This window comes from Diachasmimorpha longicaudata, chromosome 12 (genome assembly GCF_034640455.1).
Source record: "Diachasmimorpha longicaudata isolate KC_UGA_2023 chromosome 12, iyDiaLong2, whole genome shotgun sequence".
Lineage (NCBI taxonomy): Eukaryota > Metazoa > Arthropoda > Insecta > Hymenoptera > Braconidae > Diachasmimorpha > Diachasmimorpha longicaudata.
Genome location: NC_087236.1, coordinates 4640482 through 4665681, shown reverse-complemented (window position 1 = coordinate 4665681; position 25200 = coordinate 4640482). Strand labels below are relative to the sequence as shown.

The 25200-nt window shown below is 38.1% G+C and overlaps 2 protein-coding genes across 3 annotated transcripts; both read right to left on the bottom strand.

Moving 5' to 3' along the window:
• Nucleotides 1–3: 3 nt before the first annotated feature.
• On the bottom strand, nucleotides 4–11269 carry LOC135168205 (uncharacterized). Of its 2 annotated transcripts, XM_064132174.1 has the most exons (6): nucleotides 10087–11269; nucleotides 7547–7838; nucleotides 4811–5213; nucleotides 4108–4511; nucleotides 2530–2971; nucleotides 4–142 (listed from the first exon to the last, which is right to left on the bottom strand). In XM_064132174.1, exons 2-6 carry the CDS (start codon nucleotides 7820–7822, stop codon nucleotides 36–38), a joined length of 1632 nt encoding a protein of 543 aa, XP_063988244.1. In that variant the 5' UTR covers nucleotides 7823–7838; nucleotides 10087–11269; the 3' UTR covers nucleotides 4–35. The 2 variants fall into 2 exon arrangements, with proteins under 2 accessions (XP_063988244.1, XP_063988243.1); XM_064132173.1 differs by lacking the exon at nucleotides 10087–11269 and having other exon boundaries at nucleotides 7547–7884.
• On the bottom strand, nucleotides 7885–24864 carry LOC135167950 (uncharacterized). The gene is made up of 19 exons (XM_064131688.1): nucleotides 24317–24864; nucleotides 23761–23880; nucleotides 23521–23647; nucleotides 23264–23390; nucleotides 22906–23013; nucleotides 22592–22822; nucleotides 22093–22343; nucleotides 21761–21991; nucleotides 20961–21227; nucleotides 19807–20155; nucleotides 18472–18485; nucleotides 17990–18417; nucleotides 15766–15940; nucleotides 15514–15670; nucleotides 15119–15185; nucleotides 13953–14140; nucleotides 13564–13748; nucleotides 12965–13388; nucleotides 7885–8074 (listed from the first exon to the last, which is right to left on the bottom strand). Exons 1-18 carry the CDS (start codon nucleotides 24497–24499, stop codon nucleotides 13282–13284), a joined length of 3315 nt encoding a protein of 1104 aa, XP_063987758.1. The 5' UTR covers nucleotides 24500–24864; the 3' UTR covers nucleotides 7885–8074; nucleotides 12965–13281.
• Between the last annotated feature and the right edge of the window lie 336 nt (nucleotides 24865–25200).

The following is a 25200-nucleotide window of genomic DNA, read 5'->3' as shown; positions in this document are numbered from 1 at the left end:
TCACTGTCATCAACAGAACTCCTGGTTGGTTGCTGTCAGGAGGCTGATACCATTGACATCGCTATACCGTCATCCTCGTGCTCATGACAGTTATCCGTAATGCCGGTGATACTTCCATCTTCACATAAATCCGATTTGAGACCTGGGGAAATGTAGCAAAACGTTTTTCTTTCATATAAACGGTTTAATCGTTTCGTTATTTTTTTGGAGTCGTGAGCTTTCCGGGTTTGCGGGGGGTGAATTGAAGGGGTGAGTGGGGTTATTCGAGGGCTTCTTGATAAGTGAATGGTGAGGAAATTATATTGTCGAGAATTGAGGAGATTTGGAGTAGATTTGGAATTGTGGATAGAATAGAAGAGAAATGGTTGAAAAATATGCATTTGCTGTTTGTTAATTATTTTATTATGTTTGATTATTTATTTCGGACCAATTTTTCTATGGAGTAGTTGAATTAAGAATCATTTTTATTAGGTTGTCGACGATTTTTTAGTTCAGGGGCTTTTTTCGAAATTTTATCTCGTTTTATTTCGTTGGGAAGAGATTCCAATCCAATTGAGATGAATTCTCACTGGCCTATCGCCTATTTTTACTTCAAGGTTTCTATTTGAGGATTTTTCATGGGGAATTGAACTCGGGAGTGGATGAATGAGTTCATTGGAGCCTTTTGTGTTGACTGACGAGTGAAGGAATTATACAGTCGAGAATTGATTGGAATTAAAATAGATTTCAAATTTTTCCTTGAAATTTATCTCGTAAAATACGTCTCTCGCGTTTCTCCAACATTTTTTACACTAGATGATTTATTTTAAAATTAATTTTTAAAGTGAAATTTGAGTTGACTGAATTTTCAACCGCTTGATCGTTATTTTTCAATGGTAGAATTTTTTTAGGGTTTCAACTTGTCATTTTATTTTACAGAGCAAATAAAATACTACAATCCAATTGACTTGAATTGTGACTGATCTATTGCCTATTTTTACCTCAAGGTTTTTATTTGAGGATTTTTCATGGGGAATTGAACCTTCGAATGGGTGAATGAGTTTATTGGAGTTTTTCTTGTTGACTGACTGTTGAGAAGTGTTACACCAGAGAATTTATCGGAATTCGATTAGATTTGGGGCTTTGCATGAATTTTTCACATTGTCGACTATGAAAGTCGCTTAAAAAATATAACATATTCAATTTTTCTTTTTTCTTTATCACTCTCACCTCCCCCTGTTTCAACAAATCCACGTATAAAAAATTGTACATCATTTTTTCCGGATGTACTTTTGTTGACAACATCAAGAATTTTTCCTTGAAATTTTATGTCTTATATTCCGTCAGATGACTCGATAAAAAAGTGAAAATGGAATGTTTTAATACCTGGACGAGCACTGAAGTATAAGGAATTCAATTATTACGTAATTTTCTGTAAGAAAAATTTCTTGTACTCGCATTCAACGAGAATAGATGAAAAATATGGTAGAATGAAAAACGAAGTGACAAATTTCTCACGTTTAAGACTGGCTTTTGTACGGGATAGGAAAAATCTTATTAGATTATGAAAAATGAGAGAATTTCTGAGATGATAAATGGGGTTGAGCATTAAAAATAAAATAGAAAAATTTTTTTTTTTTCGCCGATAGAATGAAGCAGTTAAAGCGCTTATATACCCCCATTATATCGAGTAAGTCTTGGGGAATATAATGGAGCAAGTTTACGAACGAGAGAATGGAGATTTTCAATGCTCCCCAGGGCCAGGGGGGAGGGAGGGGGAGGGGGGAAGTTGTTGGAGCTGAGTGCGAGAGAATTCTATAATTTTTAACGGGCTGAATTTGTCATCTGGGGAAGTATATACCATGTACGGGGGCCAACTTTTATGCCATCGATCTTGAGAAATTTCACCAACGACATATCACGAATAATATTGGAGTAATAAAATTCACGAAGTGAGAGGAGGGAAAAATGGAGTACAAGTCTGATATCGGTAAATACTGGGCTATCCATTAAATTTTTTTTTTTCCTACGCTCCCAGTATTGTCCCCAGTCAAACAAGATGTATTTTTATCAGAAACATCAGGTTGCGCCGGATTTCCGGGTGGGAAACATTTTCGTGCGATGAGATTAAAGAATGAAAAATTGTTTCAAAAAGTTTGAGAATAAAAATCGAGATTTACGCTACAATTGTTATGGTGATTACGATCAGTGGCGAATGGGTAAAACGACATCCATCACTTTTTGATGATTATCTCGGAAAATAAGGGAGCTGGAAAAATTTTGATTGATACCTTTTTTGTAGAGCGAATTGAGCTCTCAAATAAATGTTATAACAAGTATTTTGATAGCTCTCTTAGATTCGGAGATATTGTTCAAAAATTTGGATCAGATACGTCAGCTCATCTCGTTTCAACCGTTTGCTACTGAAAATTCGGAATTAAATTGGAAATTAAAGCTCGGGGGGAATATAAAATAATAATGAGGTCACTTGAACATCGTTAATTAAAGGGACGAATGAGAAATAAATTAATATCCGATGCAATACGTTACCATTAGCTCCGATCGAATTTGCTGTGATTCCAGTATTTCCACAGGTCCTTCCAAATACTCTGACAACTCTAACAACTTCTTCCTGCATTAAATTGAAGCACATGGCAATTAGACCCATTCCAAATAAAATATACACGGAGCAAGCGCAGAGGCTCATCTCCTCGAGTAATCTCGTCGAGGCATTTCTTCCCATTGGCACTAGATCACCAAAGCCAATCGTACCCAGGCTCGTAAAACAGAAGTAACTGCTCTCCAGAAGACTCCATCCTTCTAGACGATTGAATACGAATGCACCGGTACACACGTACACAACAATTATCAATAAACAGAGACTTATTGGTATCCTAACGACGCAAATTGTGTCTGTACCGTAGCCCATTGTCGACGGCATTAAGGACATTTGAGAGGACGGATGGAGGTGACGTTTTTCCACACTCCCTTCCTGCGAACAAAATTCCCTTTCCTGGAGTGAAAATGTTTTTTATTTCCTCGTGAAAATGGTCGGCAATAAAAAATGCAGCAACGCAGTTGGAAAATTAGTTGTCATTTTTTTTATTTCCGAGCAGTTTTTGGTGAATAACTCGAAATCCAGGGGGGTAGGAAAAATTTTATTATGACCTTTTTTGTGGAGCGAATTGAGCACTACAATAAATGTCATGACAACAATTTCGCTATCTCTCTTAGATTCGAAGATATTGGTGAAAAACTGGGCGCAAAGTGGCGTATCTTGTTTTGTTATTTTTTTACTGAATTTTTATAGACGATTCGACGTGATTTTTCATTAATTTCCATTTGTCAAGTGGTTTATGTAACACGTCAAATTGAAAATTCAATGTGGAATATTGACAGCCTCTCACTTCGTAGCAAAAACAAAATGTTTACGTTTATTATCCAATTTTAATGATTCATTAATCCAGATCGTTGCTCACATCTTCTCACATTTCCCTGCTCTATTAGCGATTCATTGAAAATGAAAGCTTGTGTTTCGATAATTACACGGACAACACGAACGTCCGTTTTTTTTAACAACCGGATGGGCCATTAAATTTTAATTGTAAAAAAAGATAAATTCTCGTATTATCGTATTTAAAAAAAAATGTTATGTTTAATTTAAACAGAATTGTATAAATAGAAAATAGTAACTCCAGTCTACATGACATTCTATTGTTAAAATGAAAACGACGTAAAATGTAATTGGAAAACATTCTCCACAATTCCAATTAATCTCGATAAAATATTTATCACCCCGTAAAATTGCATTGAAAAGTTTGATCCGCGTGTCTCGAAACTTTATTATTTTTCAGCGAAACGAGAAACGAACAGGAATAATGGCCTAAAAACGTGGGCATTCCAACATTCCCTTCACCTAAAAATTTCCATTTTGTTAAAATTTTGTTAAAAATTCTCTCTACGATTTTTCAAAACTAATTAAGAAAATTAAATTCGCCCGTTTTTCCCCAAAACGTCAATTCTTGTTGAAATCAGTTGATAAAAATGTTAATTCTCGTGTGAAAAAAAATTATGGGAAAAATCGTAAATGTTTAGCGGTTAAATTTTTGATAAAAATCATCGAATTACCTGCAGCCCAGTGCTGGACCCGCCGGGATGAAGATAGATATTCCCCTCGAGTCCCTCACGATCAAGTAAAATAGCAGCGCCAGCTCTCACTCCAAGTTCATCACAGCTTGCCTCTTTGGAGTAAAATCCCGGCGTCAACTTTCCCGTTTCAATATGATTCTCATATCTGTGATAACTCTTCTCAATTATTCCGGGCATTGAAGGCGACGAAACTAGAAACTTTCCCTTCCTTCTCTTTCTACAATCACTCCTGTGGCACATACGTCCGTAAAATCCCCTGAATGTTCTCGCAAAAACATCACCAACTGTGCTGAGATAAACCAGCATCAGTGGAATACCAGCAAGTGCATAAACTATCGTGATAACACGTCCCCAAACAGTACGTGGTGCAACACTACCATACCCTAATCAGAATAAATTCATTAATTTCATTAATCTCATTTAGATCAGCAGCGAAGGGCTAAAACAAGACGAGTCGCCTTCTTTTTCAACCATATCTCCGAATCTATGACAGATGGCAAAATTTTCGTCATGACAATTATTGTAGACCTTAATGAGCTCTACAAAAAAGGTTATCATCAAAATTTTGCTATCTCCCCTCTATGTCGAGATATTCATCAAAATGTGACTGATCTTGATTTTTCACTTCGCTCCTGAAACTTCTGATCACAAATCAATTGTTAATTAAATGTTAATTAAATACCAATTGTTGTGATGAGGGTCAATGAGTAGAGTAAACTACTTCCAAATGTCCATCGTCTATCCACAATTAAATTACGTCTGTCGTTGCCTCGGGGGCTTCTCTGTACCGATACTGAGTATTTTGATTTTTCTCTACTGATTGTTTTAGCCATTTTCTCCTGAAAATCCATGATCTCTCGTTCAGCAAGTCTCGTCCAGTTTTCTTTATAGAGTACATTCAGGTCCTCGGTTATACTCCAAAGCCTCTCAACCGTGTAAGCCCGTAATTCACGTGCTGAAGAGTCTTCATCGTCTGGGATTTGAACAATGGCACCGTTTGTTTCATCGCCGGCTGTATTTAGCGATGATTTTGAAGATTTTGAGGTCGAGGATGATGCGAGTCTCACTAGGTCTGGCGGCTGATCCTAATCGGGGATAATGCATATGTGAAATTATTATGAATTGATGGTGTAAAGGGGGGAGAGGAGGTGGGGGAGGAATTCTCCTTCCCCGGGGGATAAAGAGATAGCCGTCTTCGGGGCAGATTTTAGGGGAGATAATTGAGTTGCGAGGGGATTAGTGAGTCCGCGATAATGGAATCGTTCTGGGGAATTTCTGATCTGGTGGAATGATTATTATTCTTTTTTTATGGGAGATTCAATTACAAATTGTCGGTGGGGGAATTTTTTAAATGATTTTTTTTGGGGAATTGTTGATGAAGTGATAGCTTTGGTTTCAATTCTTGGGATTTTTTTTCTCTTTGCGGGGGTTAAGGTGGTTTTTTTCTGGTGCAGTTGACTGGTGAATTTGTTCTCTCGTTTACGGGAAATATTTTTTCCCAGTGGGTACACGGAATATGTGATGCGATTCATTATATTCCAGCATTCTTCCTGTTTGCTTTACCCCGTGTTTTATTCATCGTCAAATAAAAATTTAAATGGAGGAAATTTGGGGGAATGAAGGCCCTTTCATTTGTGAGAATTCGAGTAGTCGAAGGTTTTCTTACAATTTACGGAATTTTAGCTGTGTAAATAGGGGGAGAATTAGTAATTAGAGGCAGGTGAAATTATTCACTTCTATTAATATTAAGGTAATTTAAATAAAACTGTTGAGTGATTAACCGACCACTTTCTGTACAACAAAACAGAGTGAGTTGTACAAACTGGAAAATCTTGGTATTTACGTACAAATAGGGGATGTTATATTTCTGAAAATGTTGGAGTTTGATAATTTTAATTTGTCTTGGAAAATAATACGAAATTTTGATGGTGGAAAATTTACAAAATCAACATTTCAAGTGGTTCATTCGTAGTCGAGAGAATTTCTCTTTAATTACACGAAAATTTTGGTGCACGATAACAGTTTCGGTGAACACTTGGAATTATTTTCCAGGTATAAATATTAACGAACTTGGAATAAAACTCTCGAGCAATGAAACGACCACTTGCTGTACAATCACACGAAGTGAGTTGAACAAACAGGAAAACTTGATGTTTAGCTACGAACACTGAAACATTGGAATTAAATTTCTGCAAATGCTGATGATTAATTCCGTCGAAATAATGTCATTTCTCTTGGTCTAGGGACTTTTACACGTTTAATCGTATTGGTAATGTCTTCTAGGATTTTACTTCGAGTTATCAATTTGGGAAATTTCATTTGAAACTGTTAAAATCGTCGCACTTGTTAATAGCCACGAACTGAGAATAAAACTCTCGAACAATAAAACAACCACTTGATGTACAATCAAACTGAGTTGAACGAACGATAAAGCGAGGAATTTGGTTGCAAATATTGAACTACAATACACTGAAAGCAAGGGCTAACTCATTTAAATTTGTCCTTGACAAGTGAGTGGAGAAAAAAAGGGATGAACAGTGACTGGGGGGAGGGAAAAATTGCGATGCGAAGGGTAATTGTGTAGGGACACGAAATTTATATAAAAATGGCCTTTTTCTGTTACGTAAAAATATTATAATTAAATTTGGAATTAATAACAATTTTTAAGTTTTAGATTCACATTTTTTAAAGTTTTTTTTAAATTGTTTTAGTCATTTGTAAGAGACTTTTCAGCGATTTTTTTATTTCAATAGTCCCATCTCTTGTGATAGTTATCATGACGTACGTGAAGATAAATATTCGATAAAAATTACTTATTTTTTTCACAAGTCTGGGGGGAGATGTGGTTGAGAAAATTTTTATGAAACTGTCGGAAGTTTTTCGGAGCGTTCCATAGCTGTTATCTGAATTTTCTAAGAAAAATTACGATATCGCAACTTAAATTTTCTTCCCAACTTTCCCAAGTTCAGTAATTTTTATTGAATGTTTCCACGTAGCCAGGTAAATTGTGCTATATTTCTTACACCAAAAAACCACTAAAAAAATCGTAACTTCCCCATTTTTCATATTAAAAAAAAAACGCCCCAGAATACAATTTTTAAAATCTAATTTCCCCACAGAAATCACAACTACCCCTCGATCATTTCCTCAATCACCCCCAAAAATGCCAACAATTCACCCCCGAAAAATTCCAAAAACATATTTTCAACTATTTCCAAGATTTAATCATTCGAAATGAAGACGTTCTCCTTTAATTACGCGACCGATTTCCCCAGACGCAGCCATAATTCCTCACTCCCCTCCTAAATTCCACCGAAGATACCAAAAGCTCCGATTCCCCTCTTTCCCCCGAGCTATCTCTTTATTTCCACCCGTCAACAATCACAAAAAAATATTCTCAAATAAAATTCTGAATTACCGTTTTAAATCCTCCCTCGAGTGCCATAAAAGCAAATGCTCCAAGTAGTGTATATCCAAAAACAAGTACACAAACACCAAGACATGCTAAAAATCCAGGTGCTTTAGCATTTCTAGCATTAGCACAATTGCAACAGCAACACCACAATTCCGATGCTTTAACTGTTGTCGATATCCTGAATGTTGAATTATCCTTGGTACAATTTGTTGTATTGGTCCCAGTGACACTTGTTACCGTTGATGATACACCAGTCAGCTGATTGGTCCGTCGGTCCATGGAGGATCTTGTACCTCTATGATAGTAATCACTGTTGCTTATTTGCATTGTTCCATGGAAATTAGTATCAGATTAACGTGTTTAATTTCATTTGAATGATCATCCGTCGGGCATAATCCCCAATCGTTGGTGTCTGTGATTGGCAGGATAATGGACACAGTAATATCGCCGATGACATGATGATGATAAAATTAATTCAATTGATGAATTTTGCGTGATTGGAGGCTCTGATTCCATGTAGAATATGTCAATCTTCAATTTATCAAAAAGTGACAATCGTTTTTAATGAGTTTTTTGAAGAATCATCGGTGGAGAATGTTTTTCGGATTTAATTAATTGGGGAGGGGGGGGGGGGCTGAGTACTTGGGAAATTAATTTCAAGCTTTGAATGATTTTATGGAAATTGAGGATTTTTGGGACGGAAGGCAGAAGAGTTGTCCCCAAATTATTTGCAATTCATTATTAATTAAAATCGATAAATATTTGCCCGATGTTTCTAGATTTATATTAATTTTATGGAATAATTGCTGTTAATTTCCAGTCTCTGGTTGATAGGATCATTTTTCATTTTAATTCACGCAAAAATATTTTCGCAGTAAATAAATCTCTGTACGAATCAACATATTAATTTTCATCATCATAAATAAAAATAAACAATTGCCAATAAAAATAAACAAATGGATCGACTTTTACGGTCTCAATTTTCATACAGATTAATATTGCAAATAGAGTCCATAAATTATCGAATTCATTTGTGTCATGAACTCAAAAAAATTAAAAACAAAATCAATTTACTTTTAAACGTGAAATAAATTTTGATAAGACTTTTCTTTCAATTCCAACTCTTAACATACCGCAGTATCACAACCCCCCCATCACAAAACCCTTCCATCCCCATTACCCAAGACCAAAAAAAACCCTAATAATTCAAAAATTTCGATAAAACCACTGAATTTCACCGATAAAATTGAGTCGAGTGAGATTGGGTTGAGGGCTGATTATAGTGGAGTGAAATACACGGTGGGACATTTGTTATTTGAAAGAAAATGAAAAGAACAGAAAATACGAGGCCGAGACCCTATCTCGAGTAGTGCACAATGGGTAAGTGGTTGAGGGTGAAACGCCTGAGTGCAACTGAGAGAGAGAGACTTTCCGAGGGAGTGCAAGGGTGATATACCACCGAGGGTTGGGGTTAGGGTGAGGGGGAGGGAAAAAGAAGAGAGTCAAGGAGTCAGGGTATATTTATTCGCAATACAAGTGGCTAGGAAGAGAGTCACGGTTGGCGTCAGACGGCACAGTGGTACCTTACCCTCCTCCCTCCCTCTTACCACCCCTCGCCCCCCTCTGGTTACCAGTGGAATCGATAGCCCAACGGGTATATGAGAGAAAACTACAGTGAAATGGGGATGAGAAGAGACAGAGGGATGATGCACCCAAGGTGACAACACCAAAGTGGTGAAGAGAGGGTGGTTGGGACTGAAGAAAGCTGTGCTGAGGCTTGTGGAGAGTGTCTTCTACACGTCTCCATTCCACTCACTCAATTTTCCAATACCGAGATGACTCGGAAGGGAGGAGAAAAAAAATTGTTAAAAAAAAATGAGGGGGTTGAGGGTTGGGGAGAGGGAGTGAATGCGAAGTGAAAAAAAAATAATATAGGGGACATGGGGGAGGGGAGAGGGGTGAGGGGGGTCAGATGTCGTGAGTTGGGATAAATAAACGAAAGTTGAGAGAAATCCGAAGGGCAAATGCTCTTGGCGCCTCTGTCCACATTCATCACTCCTCCGAAAAAAAGGCCAGGAAAGGGAAGAAAAAAAGGAGTGAAGTACACGAGGAAGTACCAGAAAGAAGGGAAAATGGCCAAAAGTGGCACTTAACAACTCGCCGGAATTTGGCCTTTGGGGTGAAACAAACCCCCTTGAAGATTATCACAGTATATTCGCATCCCTTAATTCAGGTACACCCGTGAGACTAAACGATCGTTTCATCGTTCCTGTCCAATGGGCTTTCAAAATTTCCTCTTCTGGTTCAATCCAGGGTTCGTGTGTTCGTCCAAGGTCCTCGGGATTAAGTGGTGATCACGCGGTCATTATAATTACACGATGTAATTATCGACAAATTCAGGGGGTTCATCACGAAAACTTGATGAGATATTTTGGGGGAAAAATGGAGAGACAGAGAGAGCGAAGAGAGGGGGGGGGAATTGATTCGGTAAAAATAAAGGGGTGAGAATTCGTTTTGTGAATAAATTCATCAGTTATACGTACGATTTATTCGTTGATATTCATCGTCGGTGGATTTTTTTTTTATGAAATAAAATCAAAGAAAAATAAAAGTCCCCGATGTGGAGGGCTTTTCACCCCATTTTATGAGTTTAAAATCCCCGGAAAACTCGATCATGGGGGCACAATCGCGAGGAAGAACTTAGGTGAAATGTAATTTACATTCGTAAAGTGGTGCACCAGGTGGATTCGTCGTTACGGTGAACTTCATGGTATTAAAAAAAATAAAATAAAAAATAAAGTGAAGGGTGAAAATTGGTGGGGTATTTCACCAGCCGAATGTGAGAAATTGTGCAAAATAGTGGATAATTGATGTGAAGCGCGGGAAACACACCCTCACTCGTGAAAATTCAACACGGCACTAGCCAGCGTTGAGGAACGCTTTTGCACTAGTATCCCTAACATTGAGCAAGGTTCATAACGTTATGGCATTTGTGTGTGAATGTGCGCGCGCGGCGGTTTTCCATCCCCCCTGTCTGTGTATTGGTATCAAAAGGGTATAGTCAACACGATAGGACCGTGCAGGGGCGTCCAGAGGGGCTGGGAGAGGGTGAGCGAGAGAAAGAGGAAGAGGAGATGCTGGTGGTGGTGGCTGCTGGGGTGAACCGATTCCACCGCATTCCCCGATATCTGGCGACCGGGCGACACGATTCGAATGAATCAGGTCTCATTCTCGAGATCGCGAAAAAATCTTCAAACTGAAAAAAAAATGGCGGAGTTTCACTCAGCCGATCCTGAATTATTGACCATCGAAGACTTGTCCCGCTAACTTCGTCATTTCCATCCCCCCGAGACTGAGTATTTTTAATCCGCGATATCAGTCGATTCAACGATGCGATTTCAATAACTCTGAACTCATTTTGAAGATCTAAAAAATACCCGAAGAATGACATAAAAAATCCGAAATTTCACTCTACCGTTCCCCAGATATCGAGCATCAAAGATCATCCATCCGAGGGGTTGCACACTCACAACCCCCCAGTGACGAAATTCGCGCGCAGAATCGCACGATGGGCGATGCTGTATATAGGACACACGGAAAGATGGGAAAACTGGTAATGGTGGTGGATGGTAAATGTGGGAGGGAATGGAGATGCACCAGGACGCATGAGCACATGGGATATTTCGCCGTGGGATCGGACCAGGGGAGGGGGTGAGGCGGAGGTTAAGAGAGGGATGTTAAATTCTGTGGGTTTGAGAAAATGAAGGAAGAGAGAGGGGTTTTGCGTGAGGGTCCAGTGTGGTGACGGGGGTGATGGGGGTGGTATAAAAATGGCAAAGACCAAGGTATGAGAAATTAATGAGAATGAGAGAGATGAAGTGAATAAACCCCATCAGAACTTGGTTTCTCTCTTCCTCAGTTGCTTCCAACTCCCCCACCCACCCTCACCAACCCTCGTGAGCTTCTCCAATGACGCCCGACTGTTGCTCTTTGGAGCAACACCACTAGTGTACATTATACCTGTAAATGCACACCAGGGGTTGAATTGGTTGCGATGAGGGAAGGATACAAAACTAGATGAAGAGGAATGGAGAGTAGGAGGACTGCATTATCCATTTAAACAGGCATACAAGAAGGGGGTGGGTGGAGGGAGGGAGGGGGTGGTAGGGTAGGAGGGCTTTTGATAGGTGGTAAGGGGATGGGGGATGGTTTGTTGCCTGATATGATCATCGATAACGAGAGTGGAGTGAGTGTGAGAGAGTGAGACAGTGACTAGTCTCGCATACTGGCTTGATAGGTTTGTACAAATGGATTGGAGGTTTGCCAATGCTGTGGGGACAGTTTCATGCACTGGTGAAATGTGCAAGTAGTGGATTTTGAGTTTAGAGGATTGCGTTTGGCGGTGGGAGAGAGGTTCAATTGGATTTCAATGATGAAGAACTGTCGGGTGAGAAGTAGATGGAGAAACTGGAGATTGGGTGGATATTGTGGTGGGGTGGGGAATGGTTGGAGGATGTGCCAGAATTGTGGATCTATGATATCCGGTTGTTGTGTATGTCATATCAGGAAATTATCATCGATACGCTACATATTGTGTTTGAATGGGGGGTGGGAGGATGTGGAGGAGGAAGGGATGATTGGATTATGGCCAATGCCAGATGTTTTTCTTTGGTATTCTCGTTGGGTTGGGTGGGTGGGCTTTACGTGCCTGGTGGATGACATACATTTTTATCGCTTGTGATTTATCAGTTGGGGGTGGGGATAGTCAATTCAATTGCCGGGTCAATGTGCTCATTCGATTATTCTTATCGATTGTTATTAATTTAATTATATCGAGGGGTGTAAACCTGTTACACGTGGGAAGGAATCTGTTGCTGATTAATTCTGGGGGGGGGAAGGGTGAAATGATGGAGATCATTAGTCGAATTTTTAGGGTTAATTTGTTGATTTAGAATTGGTTTGTGGGAGTTGGAATGGTTAGTCCATGAAGTATTAAAAAACAATTCTGAAGGTGAAAGTGGACTGATTAGAAGTGAATTTAATGAAGTGTTTTTAGTACTAAAAAACATCCCAGTATTTTTAGATTTCAAAACAAATTTTCTCAACAATCCTCGTGCCAATGTTCGGCCAACATCGGTTTGATAGTCATCAGACACTGACTAATTTTCCATTTATCAATTTTCCCAATTAAAAAATTATAAATTAATATACTTTAATTAAAGCGTTATGCGAAGGCTTTCAAGTTAAAAATTAAACCTCCAAACGTGATAACAATATTATTAACATAAATACATTTCCCACATGCTTGAAAAGGGACGTTTAACAACCCCCCCCCTGACACAAACCCTTCACAACAGAAAAATGGAACGATAAAGCTGGTTAAATATCACGAGTGGATGCATCACACTTCCTCATATGTACCTGAGTCTCGTTGAATTGTGTTCAAAAAAAAATTCCACCAAAGGCTGGTTGAAGGGATACACATACACGTCATAACTCCCCTTCCCCCCCCCCCATCCACCTCCCTCCCCAGCTAGACCAGACGTTTTAATCTTAAACTTGTCCTCCACCACTTCCTCATCCACACCAAGATGACTTCACGAAGGGGTGGCTTCCTTCACTTCTCCCTCTCACTGGCTCCTTTTTTTTTCTTCACAGTCTCCCCCTCTCTCCTCTTTACCATTTTTAGTGGATATACATGTATGTATGTGTGCAAGAGACGAGTAGAAAACGTTATCCTATCTGTCGCATCTGAGTACGTGCTTCACTGTTCGCGTGAACGATCGCATTTTAGCCATCACTTCTTCCTGCATCAGGTTGAAGCACATCGCTATCAGAGCCATGCCTGTTGAAAAAAAAAAAGGAAAAAAAAAAAATTGGTAACGCGTGAGAGTCAATGATTTTTTGCTGCTCTCACTTCTTGTTGCTCACTTTCTGATGCATCAAAAGTGCTTGACATATTTGATAATCTTCTTTTTATGGTACATTCTCTTCTCACTGACGTATTTTATTTTTATTACCTAGCATGAGATACATTGAGCAAAATATGAAGGACAGCTCGATCCCTTGGCCGGAGTATATCTTGTCACCTGGGACAATATCACCAAAGCCAATTGTCGAGAGGGAGATGAAACAGAAGTACGAGCCGTCTAAAAAGCCCCATTCCTCCCATTCAGAAAATAACAGGGCTCCACCGCAGATGTACCTGTCACAAATTGTTTCATTGGTTTTTATTTATATTTTTTTTTTTCAAGAAACTTGGCCGAGGTGTTTCCCACAAATGTCGAAAGTTGGAGAGTTTTCAGACTGGCAGGGGCCAGGGTCTGATGACTGACAAGTTTATTCAAGTCTCATTGTTGTCATTTTAACCGGAGTGGGATAAGTGTTTGGGGGAGAGTGAAATACTTACCCCACCATTATACCCAGACAAAGGGTCAATGGTACTGTGATGCGTTGGGGATCGTAACGATCGCTCTCGTCGTCCTCATCCTCACTGTCCTCCTCGTTCTCCTCGTCACTGCCCGTTGTCTTTGCCATGAACTCAATTTCACCATCTAGACTAACCGTGTCCACTCTGCCGGACTGCATTCTGACCATCTGAAATGGGTCGATTGAGAGAAATTGGGGGAGGGTAATTTTTTGATGATTTTGGAAGGGGAGGAATCGTTGGGGTGCTGGGAAATAAATTCCAGAAGTGGAAGAACAACTTAGGACTGAAGATTATCTTCATGGAGTTGACTCGTCAAGATATTGGATTGTTTGACTGTCACGTGAAGCAACAGCTTTTATTTACTTAATTACTTCTTAATTACTTGATATACTCGCGAAAAAAGATATTTCAGGATAAAAGAAATATTTTAAAAATATTATTTAGTGGGGGAGCAATTTTGGAAAAATATCTGACGTATTGTTAATCAATTCATGATTAATTTATGAGCTTGAGGCGATTGACAATGTCTACTGGGTTTGGAACAATCGATTTTTCGAGATAAAAACTACACGTGTCATGTTTTTTATCCAGTTTAACAGTTTCGTAAACTCTTTCCAATGAATATTTTATGCAAAAACCTAATCACGTTGGTGAATATGTTCGACAGTTCGTGAATCTTAAATCGAAGATATTTGTATTCAAGGAGATTCTCTCGTGTTTAAAAAGGAACTTTTGAGAATATCCAAGTGCTTCGGTTTTTTCTCTCGTTTTAAATCATTTCGACTTTACATTCGAATATCAGAGCTTGCAGTTAAGCTCAATTTGACTCTCAATGACCGAATATTTTACCGCGACGTCATTTAACATTCCCTAATTTTTCAAAATCTCAAATTCCTGAAAGGTCATCAAAAAATAATTGTTTCCAGAGCTTACGTAATTTTCCTTTTTTTCTTCTCAACGAAAAATAGAATAAAAATTATTTTCTCATGACAAATTATCGAATGGCGTTTTTGCAGTTGTTAAGTCGAATTGCAAGGCTCAATTAGGGTAAAATTGTCGTTATAGGCTCATGAATCAGTGGGATAAGTATAAAAAGAGATGGAAATTCCGGAAAAAATTGAAGAATGTAAAAACTTTGAATAGACCTGCCAAGTGTTCTTGTATGGTTCAGTATTCGATGGATCACGGGGTACTCTTGGCCTCTTTCTGCATCTGAAAAACACGCATGAAAATGAGAATCTCAACGAGCTATACCACAGATATGTACCAGTCCACATAACACAAGCAATGAAAGGGAAATAAAAACCACATGGAAAACGTTACAAACACGAATTAAATATGACATTAACTATTCCATATGCTAAATATATGCAAGCGCCTATATATGCTATAAAATATAATATATATTATATATTACTCACATATTTACCATATACATTAGACGCATTTCCAGCCAAAGATGCAACACGTCACGTGCAATTATCACCGAATATTTTTTTTCGGGGAAAAGTAAATAAAAAATTATTTTTAAATTGTTTACCTGCACAGACAGCATCGTGCATACGTCCACTTGAAACTCCTGGCAAGTATGTCACCAATGTTGCTGAGATAGAGCAGAAACAGTGGCATACCAGCAATTGCATACCCTATGGTAATCACCTTCCCTGACATTGTCTTTGGGCACATATTACCGTATCCTGTGAGCAGTAAACAATTCATCATTGTGATTAATGGAACGTAAAAAATATAGGTAGATGATTATTTGGTACATTGGGAGTATAATTTAACTCACCAATAGTCGTTATTACTGTTAAAGAGTACAGAAAAGAACCGGCAAAGCTCCACTTTCGATTGTCCGAGTCTGTACCGTCCCATCCACTTTTCACAGCGTCAATTACAGTTTTCTGATAATTCAGCAGTATTTTATCGACCTGGCTCTTCCATATTGTCTCTGAGAATATATTCTCCTGGAATAAAGCGGATACGTTTTACCAAATAAGTGGATATAAATTTTGGGAATATATTGGACACTGGAATATACTGGGAATATTGGGGAGGGGAATTTATATTCGAATTTGTTGTCTGATATTTATGGATAAATTTGGGTGACTTTCTGGTTTAGTTTTCGACTGAACGGAGGGGTCAATTAGGGAAGATTATCTGGGATTGTAGCCGGGAGTTGGGGATTCAATGAATTTTTCGCACCAGTCCATCTCTGGATTGAAGGGGTTTCCAAAAAAATTTTGATAACAAATTTGTAATTTTGATAATATTTATTGTTGTTTATTCGAGATAATACGTGAGGTGCAGTTCTTTAAACTGGAGGATGGTTTCTGTGGAGAATTTATGAACAATTTCAATTATTTGTTTATGGAAAAAAATGTCTTTGTCGAATTCCCTTTTATTTTGTCGGGGAGAATATATTTTTGTGAAATAAAGCGGATTTATTCTACCAAATAAGTGGATATAAATTTTCGGGATATATTGGCCACTGGAATGTACCAGGAAAATTGGGGAGGGGAATTTATATTCGAATTAGTATCATGATATTTATGGAAAAATTCGGGTGACTTAGTGGCTTAGTTTTGGACTGCGGTGGAGGGGTCAATTAGGGGAGATTATCTGGGATTTTATTCGGGAGAGGGTAACTGAATGATTTTTTTTCACTGCTGTCTCTCCGAGTTGAAGGATTTTTCAAAAATTTTCTATGGAAATTTATTTTTCATAATATTTCGCGTTATTTCTTCACGATGACTTGAAAATTAATTGTTTTAGAATTAAAATCTTTTTGTAGAAATAATCCATAACAAATTTCGACTATAGAAATCATGCATTTGGAGTCGTAAACAAATTATTTACAAACAATTTGAATAATTTTTTTATAGGAAAGAATGTCTTGGTTGACTTTTCTCTTTCGTACTGTCTTGACAATATATTTTTCTGAAAAAAAGGTCGAGACGTTCAACCAAATAATTGAACTTAAATTTATATTATATATAATATTTATATATAATATATATAATATATATAATATAATTATATATAATATTTCGTAAAAATTTCCGGAGGGGAATTTATACCCAAATTAGCATTATGATATTAATGAGAAAATTGAGGTGATTTAATGGTTTAGTTTTGTACTGTGATTGTGGGTCAATTAGTGGCGATTATGCGGTCTCATTCGCAATTGGAAAACTGAACTGAACAGAATTTTTCCTGCTTCATTTCCCCGGAACGTTGAATTGCTTAAAGAATTTTGATGGAAATATATTCGCATGGTAAAATTGATTTTTGCAATATTTATAGTTCTTTATTGATAATAGCCCCAGGGCAATGGCCATCGGAAGATACGAGAGCGATTTCAATATACTGTTGAATAAACAATTCATCGATTCATTAATAACAGACTGGTCGTTTCCTTTTCGAAAAAAATTTCATTTCAAATTAATATTCATCTCGCATAAAATATTTCGTAAAAATTCTTCAGTAGAATACGACTGCCACGTTACAAAAGTTATTTTATCGCAGGGGATTTTTTTATTTACAATTTAAAGAGTAAATGCTTCAGCGCACGGATTTTCCGGATAACTTTTACGGGTGATTGACTGTTTTTTTAAATATTCATCAATCTTTGTTGATAATAGCTCCCGTCAAACGCCCATCGGAAGCGACGAGAGTAATACGCACACGCGGTTAAATAAACCATATCTCCACATGTTGAAAACGGAGGGGGAAGAGATCTGTATTTTTATTCCGAATTAATCGTCAAATTAAAAACCTCTCAGACAATTAGATGTTGTAAACCGCAGTCCTTCAATAGGTAAAATAATTTAAATACTAATTTTTCAACATATTTAATTATAATTCTTAAAAAAAGAGAACGAAAAACGTTCTCTTTTTTTAAATAAATAAAATAAATCAAGATGCGATGAGATGTGTTCCAGGTAAACACCTGAAAATTTATCACGATTTCGCCCAAATAATTAAAAATCCGGCGATTAATTAACAAAATTTACCTTATAAGTTAAATTCCACAAAATTCCAGCCGTGTCATTTCTCGTTCTGGGTATAAAATACCCACTGCCAACTCTCCTGTTATTTCCACTCTCAATAAATTCAAAAATGAATGCACCAGCTACAGTGTAACCAATCACTAAGCAAACAATTCCCACATTGCTGAATAAAAAAGCAAGAAATGCACGAAACCAGTCAGCAACTTTTTCACTGAATGGTTTACGTCTTTTTCTTCTACGTCTGTCCCTCCAGTCTCGTCTAGCAGTACCACGCTGTCGTTTTATCGAAGCGCCACGATTACTCCAGGCCTCATGGCCATCCAGCACTCGTCCACGTACCGAGGTCGTAGGTGCTTGGCTCCATGTCCTGAATTCCTCCATTTTCACCCGAAATTCAAAATCCACTCCATCCTCTTCATGGTACCCAGTACCTCATCAATTCCCTTGCCCTGTACCACCTCCACTTGGTAAACCTCAATTCAAACTGACTCGACAATTTCTACGAATTTAAGTCGTCGATTTATACTTGAAAATGAGAAAATCAGCGCGTGAACTCGATCACGATCGACGCACAGTGACAATCAGAGAAGAGCAGTCGAGTAAATAAAAAAAAGAAGAAAATAAAATGAAATTCTCTGCTCAGAAGTAACAGTCAGACCGCTCGACGACCTCGATCGTCTTCAAGAAAAAAAAAAGAAGCCCTGGGATTGGTTTATCGATGTTAAAAAGGTGTAGATGAAGAAAAATAAATAAATAAATCACCCCCAGACCCCCCAGACCCCAATAAATGAGAAAGCCTCCTCCTGGGTCGAAGGGGAAGGCGTTTACGAGACTCTGGACGATAAGGGGAAACACGGAAAAACCAATTGATAAAAAGCACCCGTAACAATGTGTATCTGTCGAGTGTCCCACCAACCGAAGATGAACTTTATCCACTGGAGACCGTATCTCTCCTGCATAACCAGTGCCACGAGATATTCGTTATAACTATTAAAAAAAATATATAACTGGCTCTAGTTGTCTTTGTTCTGACACTGTGCTACTCTGTTCGTCGGCACACTAACTCGAAAATAGAGCATTTCTAAAATTACAAGCAACGGCCCAGAGACGAGACAAGAGACAGAGTTAACACGGCCAGTTGGAGATTATGGATGTGATGGTGGTGGTATTAGTGCAGAAATAAAGAAATAGTTAAGTGGGAAGAAGGTGAATGGAACGAGAGTGAGAAGGAAACTGTCGTTTTGTGATTTTGTCGTTAGGATGGTGAAACAGTAGCTCGTTGAAGATGTCTTAATTTACTTGGGAGGGAGACGAAGGGTGGAGAGCATAATTATCATGCGTTGAAATGAAAAATGGGGAGATTTCATTCTAAAAAAAATCCTATTCGTTAACTGGAGATTTTATTAACTTAAAAATGAATTTTCCCAAATTCATGTGGAAATTATTCAGAAATTCTCTGAACCTCTGCATTGACAGCTTCAGATTTTTTCACAACCGAGGAATTATAATTTTTTCCACTACTCCTAACACATTTTTTCCTGAAACCTTCTCGCCGCATACATCAAGAAATAATGAATGAAGGATTTAGAAAAGAGAATAAAAGACAAACCGGCTTTGCAGCGTAAAATCCTCAATTTAGCACGTAGAATGTCTAGTATTTCATCTGTCGTCAGTGGATTAACGTTACAAAACTGCACATTAATGAAAAAATAACAAGAAAATTCTCGGGAATAAATATTAACAAAATAACGTGGACCATTTCAGCATCACTAGGACATCTTTATTTATCCTGCTCCCTTTCGATATTACCAAAATTCTACGCTGTCTCATAATCGTGACCCTGATCCACCTCATCACTGTAACACTCACGTCCCCTCACAGTAGAAGGATAAACACCGTATTCACATTCATAATTGCCATCCTCATAACTTTCCTCAACGTCAACATTCTCATCATCTGGATCTTCTTCATCATCCTCGTCCTCCTTGTCCTTTATTATACCAAGCCTCTTAGCAACAGTCTTGACGTTAGTTATTACTTCCTCCTGAACCAAATTGAAACTCATGGCTAGTAGAGCAATACCGAATAGAAGATATAGAGAGCACAATGCTATTCCCATGTGAGCCGGATAGTTGGGTAGTTTGTGGGCTGGCACAAAGTCCCCGAAACCTGTTGTAATAGGAGACGAAGGAAAAAAAAACAAGTGGAAAATTAATTTTATATTAATACAGGACAGTTTTCTGCACATTTGAAAATAATTATTTTTTACAAATCTCCATTCACTTGAGAGAAGTATTTTTGCATATTATTCATCATTACTAAGCAATCCTTACAAAGATTGAGTTATGTTAATTGGATTTGTCATTTGAAAAAATAAATCCTTCTCTCAAGTCAATAAATATTCGGAAAAAATAATTATTTGTCTGCGATTTTTGTCTACAGCCCTTAAAATACTCTGGAAATTTTTCCATAAAATTCTCTTATCTTCCTTTAATTAGGGGATATTATTAAAGAATTATAAAGCGGATTGTTCTCACTTGCCTTCACTGAAAATTATTTATTTACAATGAAGATACCGAAAATCTGCTAATGACATTATTTATAGCCCTTGAAATTATCTACAAGAAAACTCTTTATCAAACGCTTATTATCTCTCTTGTAATCTGTGATAACGAGCGGATTTTCTTGACTCAATCAGAAATCATAATTTTTTACTTCAAAAAATGAACTTTCTGGAATTTTCCTCTACATTAATTTTAACGCCGTTCCATTTCCCATTTTTCAAATAAAATTTTAATTAATGTCGAACCATTGAAAAGCCGAGAATATATAAAAATAGCGCAATAATAATTTCGCTGCTTATATTTAATTCACTGCAACACAAAAAACCGAATAAATGAGAAAAGTCATTAACCATTGACGTACACTCGTGGAAAGATAAATACAGAGAATGAAATGCGGTTGAATAACTTGCCTATGGTGGTGAGTGTGATGAAGCAGAAGTAAGCTGAATCCAGAAACTCCCAGTGCTCCCAGCTCATAAACAAGACAGCACCAGCCAGTATGTAACTTACAACCAAAAAAACACACAGCCAAATTGGCACTGGTTTTATCGTTTGATCCTCGACAGTTGTTGAATAATCATCGTACTCAATGTCATCAGCATAAATCTGACGATGCACAGCAAAACCCATTGGTGACATAATACGAGGAGATGGTGCCTCACGTCTCTGAGGTCGAGCTACGGAAATTGCATGAAAATATGAAAGACGTTCGATAACAGCATCAACATTTTCAGCAGATAGATAACTCCATTCCGGATAATTTCAATATTGCCAATAAAGAATTCTGTCTATCACGATGAAATAAATTTGTTGTCGTAACGAATTTAAAGAAAACAAATTTAATACAGAGTTTGTATTCCAGGAACTGTCGATTGAATTTTATTCAATCGTCAGGTGATTCTGCAATTAGCATTTGGAATAGAGCCCTTTCATCCTGAGGACGACGATTGATTGAAGAAATAGCCAACGAATACTTTATCCCGAATAATTTCGATATTGCAACAAAGAGAAAAAGAATCTGGAAAACTCCACCAAATCAATATCCACGTTCTCCCATCATATCCAACTCGGAATTACTAGCAGATTGACAATGATGTCAATCACATTTTTCTCCCTCTGCGAAATATTCTGAAAATGTTGTAGAAGAGGAGGACGACATGCTGGGGAAAAAAAAGTCTGTTGAAAAACGTCAGTAGAAATTTTCGCTTACGTATGTATCCCAGGTTGTTCCTGGTTCTTCTGTTATTGAGCGATGCGATTTTTCGGGGTTTTGCCATTTCAAGGTAGACACCGGGCTCTTGTCCTAATGTACCCGGATCAACGGAACGTGCTCTCCTGGGTACACCCGAGCCAGATGATCTCGGTAATGTTGCATAGTCAGTGGTGGCCCTATCGCCCCTCCTCAAACTCGATTTCGTCGATTCAAAGTTATCCAGAAATTCTGTTAAAACAAATTACCCTATCTCAAATGTATTTTTCGTCCTCCTGCTCCACGTGTAACCCACCAACTTATTTTTATCCTGAACCAATTGGTCTGAGTACCTCTTTTGTTCCGTGTCATATGGCTCTCGTTGAACTCTGGCTCGTCAATGGCGTACTTGTTGAAAAGAACTGGAGTCCTATCTACATCATTCGAGCCAACGACTTGTCGTCTGTCTAACGACTGAGTTGTTCCAGCAATATTACCACCAGGTAGTCTGGCAGGTCTACCCCCGATTCTCGGTGTCACTGATGCACATCGATAATCATAAGTATATCTGGATGTGCCGGTTAAGGTTGTGGGGCGACAGTCTCTGGGAAAAGTTTGCAAGTTGTAAAAGATTGCAGATGCAGATTCAACACCAAATAATTTTTATTTAAAAACTATCGAGCTGTCGATTAAAAAAAATTCTCATCTCTGACATTCCATTAAAAAATCCCAAATTTTATTCAAATTTCAATCTCAACCAGAAAGTGATCACCTTTATCAACCCTTTTATCACCCATTCACCCCATAAATCCCAACAAAAACTCTTCAGTAAATATTTTACACGTCAACAACCTTGAGTTGATACCCCTCGGTGCTGATGTTCTTGGCAGTGTTGATCGTTGTCCATAAGATCTTGATTCATTTAAATTCCCATCATCATAACGTCGGGACAATTGATATCCCCGATAATTATTATCCGTCGATCTCGTCATACTGTCCGATAACCCAAGTGCTGAATCAGCTGATCTCTGACTAGCTCTGATTGATCGTCTAAATGATCCTCCACGATTCGTTGCCGTTCGTCTTTCCCATGAATTGTTTGAGGGATAAAGTTTGAATATTAAATTCCATGATAAGGATATTCTCGTTATCCTAGGTATATTTACCCTGATCCCTGTCGAACACTGTAGCCTCTTGCCAATGTACCACTTCTAGCTCTACGGGGTTTCGGTGGCCTCACACACACATAACAGCATACCTTCCAGTAAAGGAACCTGTCGAGTAATCCATTGGATAAAAATCGCGATGAAGAGTGGGTGGGGGGGGGGGGGAAGGGGTGGTATTAAATGCAAACTATTCATCCAAAAATAATACCCGTCATGGTGCTTTTACTGGGTCTCTCACAAAGTCGACAAATGTTGAACGGATGAGTGGACGGAAAAATGGGGGAAATAAATAAAAAAAAAATATATATGGTAGAGACTCGGGGGAAGGTCGGCTCTCTGGACCATCGGACAGATTTACCTGAAGCTCGATGCCATGATGTCACCGATATTCGATAGACACAGCAGCATCAGTGGTATGCCCAGGATGGCGTAAAAGATTGTCACGATCTTCCCTCTGGGTGTCTTTGGCGCAATGTGACCGTAGCCTGTTGAAGGAATAAAAAAAAAAATTGAGATAATATCTGGCCAACTGGGTTATTGCCTAGAAAGTTATTCTTTTCGACTACTGGATGGATTAGAGAGGCAAAAAAAATCTACGAATAGGGGGGGAAGAACCTATTGTGGTGATGACAATTATGGAGTAGAACAGCGCTCCGGCGAATGTCCATTGAAGGCTGTCGGTGGATTCATTTCCATCCCAGCCCTCTTTCTTCATCTTCGTCAGCAATTCTTTCTCGAAATCCTGATGTTTTGTTTTTTTTGCGGAAGATTTTTAGAGAATATTCACTTGGAGTTTGAGTGAGGGGCAATTGTTGAATTGAGTGGGGGGAAGAATTATTGTGGGATTTGACTCACTTGGAGGACTTGGATTGTTTTGTTCTTCCAGGAGGACTCGTACAGAGCTTCTGCTTTTAATGTCCAGTCCCATAAACGCTCGGTTATGTTGACTCGCAAATTTTTTATACTCATTTTTACCTGCAGAGGTTGAATGAGTTAATTCTGGGAGATTATTTTCAAAGGACTCCGAGGAAATATTTTGCAATGTCGGGTAATTTTTATTTCAGTTGGATTTGCGAGTTTTCTAAAATAATTTATTATCAAAGTTATTGAAAACCGGTTCAGCGAACGAAATATCGAAAAGTTATTGAGGAATTTTCGATGTCCTATTGAATTTTAATTGAGACTGACAAAAATTCTGTTCTAGAATATTTGTTTTAAAAAAATATGTTGCTATCGGCGAAGAAAATGAATTCATCATTCCAATTAACAATTTTCTAATTAATATACATATAAATAGAAATAGTATGCAGACGAAATTCTCATCGAAACGACAAAATGATATTATAAAATATAAATCACTAGCCGCACCCCCGATTGACAATTTTCCCCAATAAACGTATAATCACCGTACATCTTTTTCATGCCCCGCCTCAATCTTCTCAAATGCATATGCCCCCAGTACACAGTATGCAACAACAGTAGATACAAGTGTCACATGTGAGAATATGCATTTACAGAATTTCCAGGTCATGCGAAGGAATGCAATACACTTTGAGGGTTGTTCAGCATCACCGTCAATATCAGTTAGATCCATAACTGCCTGTGGTTTTAATTATTTCCCGTTTGTCCTTCCCCCCACCAATGAATGAATAACCACCGAGTGTAGAAATTCTCCACCCGTAAATACCAAATGCAAAATTCTACCACAAAATTGTTAACTACAAGATGACACACTACGAATGTCCCCCAAACACATCAGCAATTCTCCACAAGTGAGATATAAATTTTCACCTCATCATATTCACAATAATATTTTTTATTTTTTAATATGAATTAATTTTACAGTGGGATAAATATGCTCATCCACGTTGTGGCTTCACATACGACAAATAGAAATTTTTTTTTCTCCTCGTGAGACTGAAACTAGTCGAAAAAGCATCGTCAACGGCATGGTGGAAGCCCGCGTGCGACGTTTTCTTGCGTGGGTAGTCTGTTGCCATATTTATATCCTCCAATCCACCCACCGTATCCCGGTATAGCCCCCACGTACCACTGAAAAATACCCCCCTGCCCTCACCCATCCCCCCACCCCATGAATTCCCAAAGAAAATGCTCAGAGGGATATATTCAGATGGATAAAATCTATCCTTCCACCTCCGCATGCAATGTCCATATGCTCGGAAAGAGAAGTAAAAAAACAGGGACGGAAACATCGTAAAACTGGAGGAAAAATAACTGCGACTCTTTACCATTTTCCTGGTGCTGTTCAAGTCATCATCATTTTGGCTCAATCCA

Bases quoted from the DNA above. Each gene is read 5' to 3' on its own strand.
- LOC135167950 (XM_064131688.1), bottom strand. From the start codon at position 24,499: ATGGATCTAACTGATATTGACGGTGATGCTGAACAACCCTCAAAGTGT. The intron at 22,344-22,591 runs GTTGTTGACGTG...AACTTTTCCCAG, and splicing joins CCGAGGGGTATCAACTCAAG to AGACTGTCGCCCCACAACCT. The intron at 13,389-13,563 runs GTAATAAAAATA...TTTTTTCAACAG, and splicing joins CTCAATGTATCTCATGCTAG to GCATGGCTCTGATAGCGATG.
- LOC135168205 (XM_064132173.1), bottom strand. From the start codon at position 7,870: ATGCAAATAAGCAACAGTGATTACTATCATAGAGGTACAAGATCCTCC. The intron at 5,214-7,546 runs GTAATTCAGAAT...ATCCCCGATTAG, and splicing joins TCGAGGGAGGATTTAAAACG to GATCAGCCGCCAGACCTAGT. The intron at 4,512-4,810 runs GTATTTAATTAA...TATTCTGATTAG, and splicing joins GACCCTCATCACAACAATTG to GGTATGGTAGTGTTGCACCA.